The sequence below is a fragment of the Galeopterus variegatus genome, unplaced genomic scaffold (assembly GCF_000696425.1).
Source record: "Galeopterus variegatus unplaced genomic scaffold, G_variegatus-3.0.2 Scaffold4790, whole genome shotgun sequence".
In the NCBI taxonomy this organism is placed as follows: Eukaryota; Metazoa; Chordata; class Mammalia; order Dermoptera; family Cynocephalidae; genus Galeopterus; species Galeopterus variegatus.
Window position 1 is genome coordinate 3,968 of NW_007730901.1, and position 9,218 is coordinate 13,185.

The 9,218-nt window shown below is 35.3% G+C and overlaps 1 protein-coding gene and 1 non-coding gene across 2 annotated transcripts in view; one reads left to right on the forward strand and one right to left on the reverse strand.

Moving 5' to 3' along the window:
* Positions 1-777: 777 nt before the first annotated feature.
* TRNAI-GAU lies at positions 778-851 on the reverse strand. The gene has a single exon. It is a non-coding gene; the product is annotated as a tRNA-Ile (tRNA).
* Positions 852-1,949: 1,098 nt separating this feature from the next.
* The window catches only part of LOC103603790 (chromosome unknown open reading frame, human C4orf45), a 59,178-nt gene continuing 51,909 nt past the window's right edge, over positions 1,950-9,218 (forward strand). The window contains exon 1 of the mRNA XM_008588368.1: positions 1,950-2,013. Coding sequence (XP_008586590.1) covers positions 1,950-2,013 — 64 coding nt within the window. The remainder of the gene's footprint in view (positions 2,014-9,218) is intronic.

Here is a 9,218-nt window from a genome sequence, read left to right on the forward strand (position 1 = left end):
ATGGGTTCAGTTCCCCATACCAGCCAACTACTAAAAAAAAACAGCTATTCAATGGGTGCTAAGCAATATAGAGCAAAATTATATATGTCTTTCCCCAATGTCACTTCTAGGAATCTATCCCAAAGATGTCAGCAAAAAATATAATGCATTTGTGTGTGTATGATCTATGTTGTCTAGTTGTCTCAAGTTGGGTTCTCTGGAAGTGGGGGGCAAGATGGTTATTTGGGATCTACACCTGTGAAGGGAAAGCAGAGGAAACAAGATTGAGCAGAGGAAGAAGTTGAACTGCGAGGAGGGCTTAACAAAGGCTCAACCGACCAGGTGAAGAATTTTCCCAAGGGAAGCTGAAATAACTGGCCTATGTTCCCACCCCACTTAGTCTCCTGACACAGGCTGCCCCAGAAAGGGCTTGACCTCAAACAGAAGAGGCAGTTCTCTGCAGCTAAAGCTGACCACGACAGAGCTGACAGCACTTCCCACAGCTGGGATACAAGCCCTTCCTTGAGGGGACCTGGGCGGCACATCTCTCTGCCTTCCTTACTAGTAAACCTCTCCATAGATAGTGTCCTTAGTTTAATTCTCTCCAAACAAAAAGTATTGCATTTTCAGTAAAGAACTCCCTATATTTAGTGTTGAATTTGAAATTACTGTTAGAATTTATATTAAATGGATTATCAGGTGGTCAATATTACATTTCTGGGCAGGCTGGAATGAACTGTTTATTTATTTATTCATCCCACAAACATTTCCTTCTTTTTTTGGTTGGGAGGGGTTCACTGGCCAGTACAGGGATCGAACCATGGATCTTGGTGTTATCAGCACCATGCTCTAAACAACTGAGCTAACCGGCCAGCCCTCATCCCACAAACATTTAACTATTGAGTGCATACCAGTCTCTGGAAATTGAACTATGAACAATGATGCTTTAGTATGAACTCTTAGAAGTCAGATTCTACTGGGGAGATAGGCAAAATTGATAAATAATTAAAACAAGGTGGTAAAAGTTTAAAACATAGGTCTAAATACAATGCTATAGAGGTTAAAGGGACATGAAGAAAGTACTTAGCTGTGCCTGTAGACGTCCTCCTGGAAGAGGAGATGTAGGAATTAGTTCTCAGAGGACAAGAAATATTTGCATAGGAACATTACAGGGAAAGCAAATTGCATGTGTAAAGGCTCAGAAGAATGAAAGAGCATTGCACAGATTGGAAACCACAAATAAATTGATGTGGCCAAAGTATAAGTTGTGTTTCAGGAAGGAATTAGTTCTCAGAGGACAAGAAATATTTGCATAGGAACATTACAGGGAAAGCAAATTGCACGTGTAAAGGCTCAGAAGAATGAAAGAGCATTGCACAGATTGGAAACCACAAATAAATTGATGTGGCCAAAGTATAAGTTGTGTTTCAGGAAGTACATTAAGGAAGTGTATTGGAATATGAGGCTGGAAAGAAATACATATAAAATTATCTTATTCATTTATTAATGTACCTTTTATTGTATTTGATCTAGCCAGTATTTTTCAAATGTATTTAACAATGATTTGTGTTTTTTGTTTGTTTTGTTTTCTGCTACGTATCTCTGCAGAACATTCTTTGGGAACTGTTGAAAGACATTTGTTGAAAGTGATTGAGCCCACCAACCTGTCTGGGACATAAGCCTGTTCTAGATCTAGTACCAGAGCAAGTCTATTCTGACTTGATATTGACAGATAAGGGGAAGTTATTCCTGGATGCAATTCCTGGGAATGCAGCAATGGCTGTATCTGTCCATTGTTGGAGACTGGAATGCTAAACTCTGTTAGAAGGAACATTCTATTTCCCTGTCATAAAGAATCCTTAGCAACTACCTAGTTCAGGGAGAGCAAGGATTACGGAGTCATTGGTGCAGGTTAACTGGTCTGAAGAAGCTGAGGAAGAAAATCCAGTGGCACAGGGAAGACTTTAGCGATGGCATCTGTGTCATACCGAGAGCCAATATCTACTACTGTGGGAAAACGGATGGTTGTTACAGGTAAATAAAGAGTTTTTGTGTATGCTTTCACAAGGAGATCTAAACTTTCTCTATCCCTCACCTATGTGATACTCACAAAGCGGATATAACGATGAAATAAACACATGTTTACGTGACACCATGGTCTTATTATGCCAGTCATCAACACCTTGTTGCCATAACACATATTGAACATAGCAGTTGTCACGATATCTGAGCTAATTTTCACAAAGGGACATTTTTATTAACATAACACTTATGGTTTGTATAGGGGGAGCTGCTTTGATGTTAACAAAAAGTATACTTTTTATCAAATTTTCATTATTACTGATTTAAGCTTCTTATGTCTTTGTAAACTTGACATACCTTCTAGATAAAAATTTGAGCAAGATGTGCATTAAACCTAGTAAAGTTGTTGGTTTGTATTTTGTTCCTTCAACCTACTCTAAAGGGTTTGGGCAGTATGTGTATGTGGAATTATAATAAAATCTAAAAAACAGAATATGACTAATTGTGACATCTATAAGACATAAACTAAATTTCATCTTAGTTCCTTTACATTTTAAAATCATGAGCATATTTTGCAGTGTTACAGAAAAATCATCAAATGCATATTTGTGTTGGGCATTTATGATTTATGTTGCTCATCATCTCATCCTCTTCCATTCTTGTGACTCTCTTGGCTTTGGGAAAACCACCCCTTTCCCACTTGTAATGTCCGCTTGCTTAAGGGAAGGCTTACTCCATTCCTGGGTTGCTTCATGACAGCAGAGCAAATGACTTAGGCTAAGCCAGTCATACTGCATCTCCCCAAACTGAATGGCTGTTTCAGGATGGGTACATAACCCATGTCATATCAAACATGGCCAACAGGATGCAAGTATGAGACTTATTTTTGAGTTCTGGGCAAAGAAACTCTCCTTCTGCTACTGGGCAGTGATGATTTGAGTCTGAAGCTGCTGAGAACCCACATGGAGGTTGGAAACCCATGGAGTCAATCCAGAAGAGGCAGGGCCAGGGAGTAGATCTCGGTGTTATTTATTGAGTCTTGACATACATCTGAAACCTTCCCTACCTTTTAGTCTTTTTTTTATAGACATTATTTTTTAGAGAAATTTTACAAATTCTAAAATCATGAAGTTAGTACAGAGTGTTCCCATATATATCCCTACACAGAGTTCCCTCTATCATTAACATCTTATATTACCATGGTACATTTGTTACAATTAGTGAACCAATATGGTTGCATTATAATTAACTAAAGTACAATTCAGATTTCCCTAGTTTTGCCTAATGTCCTTTTCCTATTTCAGAATCCCATCCAGGCTACCACATTACATTTAGTTGTCATGTCCCTTTAGGCTCCTGTTGGTTATGACAATTTCTGAAGCTTTTCCTTGTTTTTGTGACCTTGACAGTTTTGAGGAGTACTGGTCAGTATATTGTAGGTTGTCCTTCAATTGTATTTATCTGATGTTTTTCTAGGAAGATCACGGAGGTAAGGTACCATTCTCATCGTGCCATATAAAGATACATACTATCAACATGATTTATGACTGTTAATATTGACCATGATCACCTGGCTGAAGTGGTGTTTGTCAGGATTTTTCCATTGTAAAGCTATTCTTTTCCTTCCCGTCTCTAATGTGCTATTTGGAAAGAAGTCTCTATGTGCAGCCCAAACTTAAGGAATGGGAGTTATGCCCCCTTGTCTTGAAGATGGTGTATCTACGCACACTGAAATTCTTTTGCATGGGAAATTTGTCTCTTGTCCCCCACTTACTAATTTATTCAATCATTTATATCAGTATGAACGTAAGGATATTTATTTTAAACTTTCATTTTATAATCTTCTGGATGATAATCCAACAGTAATTCATTTATTTTATTGCAAGTTGTTCCAGCTTTAGCCATTAAGAGCTCTTTCCGTTGTCTCCTGTGCCCCTTTGGTATATCCCATAATGTGGGTTTGTTTTGTTCGTTTGTTTTGTTCTGTTTAGCACTTGCTTACTTTCTGCACTAGAATTTGCTCCAAGATCATCTTGTGTATTTCCTAACCCAGTCCTAGAATCAGTTGTTTCTCCAAGGAGCCCTGGTTTCTCTTACTGGAGAATGAATTGAAAACTAAGATCTGGGTACAAGGTGTATGGATACTGGAGTATGTTTTCTTTTAGGCCTTCCAAATGACAGCGGAAGGAAATATATGTGTATATGTTAACATGTGTATATGCACATATCTAGAAAAATTTTATGTGAGGGCTGGCCCGTTAGTTCACTCGTACAGCATGGTGCTGATAACACCAAGGTCAAGGGCTTGGATCCCCATAGCGGCCAGCTGCCCCACTCCAAAAAAAAAAAAAATCCTTTGTGTAAACATCTGTATCTATATTAAGGTCAAGATGAATTTTTAATCATGTCTCCAACTCTAATCCATTACTGCATGGATCCTTCTAGTCTCTTCCCCTTACTGATCCGTAAATTCCCACTCCAATAGCGAGAAATCTGGCTGCCACGACCCACCATCCATTTACTTAATTATTCAGTTCCACTGTACATGTGTGGTGATGTCAGAATAACCCGCGCTCCTGTGGGGGATTACTGCATGGATCCTTCTAGTCTCTTCCCCTTACTGATCCGTAAATTCCCACTCCAATAGTGAGAAATCTGGCTGCCACGACCCACCATCCATTTACTTAATTATTCAGTTCCACTGTACATGTGTGGTGATGTCAGAATAACCTGCGCTCCTGTGGGAAAACTTCATCAACCACAGTGCAGTGCTTCCTGCAGCTCCTTTTGCCTTTAGCCTTATAAACTCTGTTCATTTCCAAAGTTACTTAAGTCAGCACCTTCCCCCCCAGTCCCTTCCTTGAGGTGTTTTATACATTTGCAGTTAGATTCTCTTGTCACAATCTGAATTCCTTCCTGGAATCTTCTAGCCTCCTAAATGATTTTTTAATTTGCATACATTAAAGTTTGCTTTTTGTGCTATAAAGTATATGGGTTTTGACAAATTTGTAAGGTCATGTGCTCACCAATTACAGCATCACATGAATAGTTTCACCATTCTAAGTATCCCCTGGGCTTCCCCTACTCATTTCCTCCTTTTTCTCCCACCAAACTCTAGACAGCCATTGATCTTTTCACTGTCTCTATAGTTTTGCCTTTTCTTGAATGTCATAGAGCTGGAATCATAAAGTATGTGGTCTTTCCCAATTGGCTTCCTTCCCTTGTCAATACGAATTTAAGGTTTCTATACCTCTTTTCACTGAATAATATCTCGATGTATAGACGTACCACAATTTGTTTATCCATTCACCTGTTGAAGGACATCATGGTGGCTTTCAGTTTTCAGCAGTTTTGAAACAAATCTTCTGTAAACATTTGAGAACAGGCTTTTGTGTAGACACGTTTTAAAATCAATTTGGTAAATACCTAGTAGTGTGATTGCTGGATCATGTGTTTAGCTTCGTAAGAAACTGCCGAACTGTCTTCTAAATGAGTTATATTATTTTGCATTTCCATCAGCAATGAATGAACATCCCTGTTGCTTTGCATCCTTGTCAGCACTTCGTATTGTCTGATTTTTGTCTTTTAGCCATTCTAGTAGGTGTGTAGTTATAACACCACATGGTTGTTTTAATTCATGATTTCCTCCAGACCAATGATGTGGAGCACCTTTACATACACGTGTATGCCATCTGTATATCTTCATTGGTGAGGTGTCTGTCCATAATGTTTGCCCATTTTATAATGGGTCTTTGGTTTCTTAATGTTGAGTTTTAAGTGTTTTCTGTATAGTTTGGATATAGGTCTTTTATTAGATAAGTATTTACAAAAATTTTCTCCAAGTCTGTAACTTATCTTTTTTTTTTTTTTTCTTTTTGGCAGCTGGCCCGTACGGGGATCCAAACCCATGACCTTGGTGTTATAAGGCTGTGCACTAACTGACTGAGCTAACCAGCCAGGCCTTATTTTCTTAACACAGTCTTTCACAGAGCAGTTTTTAATTTTAATAAATGCAATTAATCAATTTTTTTTCATGGATTCTGCTTTTGATATTGTATCTAAAAACTCACCACCAAAGGTCACCTAGATCTGTCTCCTGTTTTCTTTTAGAAGTTTTATAATTTTATGTTTTTATTGAGGTCTATGATCCATTTTGGTGATTTTTGTGCCTCCTAAGCTTTTCATTTCCATAGTTCAATAAATTTCCTTTTTTCTTTAAGCCAGTTTGATTTGGGTTTTCTGACACAACTGTAAAAAAGTTTTAATTGATACTTAAAATTTCTTCTAATTTATGTTCTTGTAGACTTAATTTCATGTATTTACATAGTTCAAATTCTCATCACCTTTGATAGATTTATGATCTTCTCTCATATTGATGTATAATACTGTAATTAGCTTCACATTCTACTCTATTTTATATTTAATTTCTAAATTTTTACTATCACAAATAAAGCTATGTGAATACTTTTGCATATATTATTTTCCTTTTCCTGTTATATTCTTGTGTTATATTTACAAAAAGCAGAATTATCAGGTGAAAGATACAGACAGATGTATAACTTATTAATGCCATGAGCTTTGTAAGATTGTGTATAATAATACAAACAATATATATTTATTGAAGGCCAATCAATATTTTTAAAAATTACTTTTATTTATTTTGAAGAGGTATATGAGGGGTTTTCAAAAAGTTCTTAGAAGGATTTATATTATCTTTCAATTCCATTTTTCCACAAACTTTTTGAAGTATCCACATAGGACATAATACATAAAAGGCACTATAACGGATAATCTAATTTAACCTATCATTTTTTCGACAGGATTAATCAGGGTTCAGAGAAATTAAATGACTTATTCAAAGTCACACAGCCTTGATCAGGATAGAAGCCTCTGCCCGTCCCCTATTTATATGGGGTATTTATTTGCATTATATCCAGATTACTGACTAAATAAAAATATTCATGTAGTTCATCAACCATCATATGTCTACTAGAAAATCTGTTCATGTAAACAAGAAATATTGCAGAACTCTGCCTTACAAAGGAGTGATCACAGCATGAGGTTTCTGTTAGAAATACATTAGAATTGCAAATACTCTCTAGGAAATGGTCAAAAGCCAGTACGATGAATGAAACTATAAGTGGTAGGAAAAGTACATATGTGTATGTGATTTTTTGCTCCATTAGCCTGGGTTTCAGACCCATTTATTCATCTCAGGGTTTTTTTTCCCTGTGAAACTGTCACACTAATAGTTATGTCTCAAATTCAATTATTTTAAAAATAGAAAATGACTTCACACTGAATTGCCAGTTGTTTCCTGTTTGAAGAAAGAATATAATAGTCCTACTGCAAATTCAGTTTGTTTCATCGCTATAAGCCATGAAGCAAATGTTTTAGATTTTTATAAACCTACATCACGAAAAAACCTTACACATTTTAGTGGTACTAAAACATTTGGTTAACCAAACTACATTTCATTTTATTTATTTATTTATTCATTTTTATTTTTTTCCTCTCCATGTCCTGCCGTTCACAATACAGAGCAGGCACAGGGCCTAGTATATGGGGTATATTTATTTATATTTTTAACTGCATTTTATTGTCATCATAGCATGAAATTTGCACTGAATCAAAATTTGTTCTGTTATTTTAAAATATATTGTGATATATATATATGTGTGGAAATTTGCACTGAATCAAAATTTGTTCTGTTATTTTAAAATATATTGTGATATATATATATATGTGTGTATATATATAAATATATATATATATACATATATATATATATATATATGTATCTGTTATTTTAAAATATATTGTGATATATATATATGTGTGTATATATATATATATTTATCTTTACCATGATTCTTTGGCCTATTCAAAAATAATAAAAAATAAAAATCTAGCTATAGTTGAAAATGATTTTCTGATAGAATATAATGGGCCATTTATTTAAAATAAAATTATCAACGTCTAGTCAGCCTAACTGTATGCAGTTGCAATGACATTTATTTACTCACTGAGGTCATATTAGATATAACCTAATATATCTAATTATATATATATAACCTAATAACCTNATCAATCTTAAATTGTTGGTCATCTAAATCATTACCAATGTCATCTGCAGGAAAAAAAAAAAAAAAATTAGATGCTGCCATCACTTTGGAAAGCATCCGAGCCAATTCCTTAGAAGAAGACTTCTAGGGACAAGATTTGTTTCTCCTTTTTAAAAAAAATGTAACAATAAACACTTTTATTACATGAGCTAATATGGAAGAGAGGAGAATTTATTCGTCTTTCTGGGTCTTGATTTAATTTCCCAAAGTTGATATACCTTGTAGGTTACATTAATATCACTTCTTTAAATCAAGAAGAAGTGCTCGTGGTTAAGCAAAAAAAAAAAAAACAAAAACAAAAACAAAAAACAACTCTTGTTGGAATAGGGTTTGAAAAATTTGATTTTTGGTCAGATATTAGTGGATTGTTTATTGTGTGCTACCTACTAGAAAATAGAGATAATCATTAAGATACTGCTTCAAGAAAAAAATCTGAAAACTTACATATCAGTCTTGGCTTTTCCCCTCAACCTATCTGAATTCAGTTTTCTTATGTGTACTTTGGGGATAATAGTATCTACTTCATAAGATTTTCTATGATGATTTAATGAAAAGTGCCTGCATATAATATGAATTCAATCACAGTTTTTGAATTTTTCCTTCTTCTTCTTCTTTTTTTTTTTTTGAAAAGCTGATTATCTAGAGAGGAAGGTGCTGGGAAGAAGACACAAAAGTCCTTTTTTTTCTTAAAAAGCCAAACAAGTACACTTTATTTTCCAGAGTCTGAAGCCATAAGCAGATTTTTAAACGGTGGGGAGATAAAAAAACAAAAACAAAAACAAAACACCTAAGATTATCTAAGCAAGTGTTTTTTATCAGCACCGTGCTCTAACCAACTGAGCAACCTGGCCAGCCCTTAAGCAATTGATTTTTAAACTTTAATTTGCATATGATTCACCTGGGGTGTCTTGTTAAAGTGCAGATTCTCATTCCAAAGGTCTGGGGCGGGTCAGAGAGTCTGCATCTCTATCAAGCTCCCACATTATACACATGCTGCTGGTCAGTAGACCACACTTTGAGTAGCAAGGATCTAAACTATTCTGGCTCTACTATTTACTTACCGATGATCTTGGACAAGATATTTTACTTCTC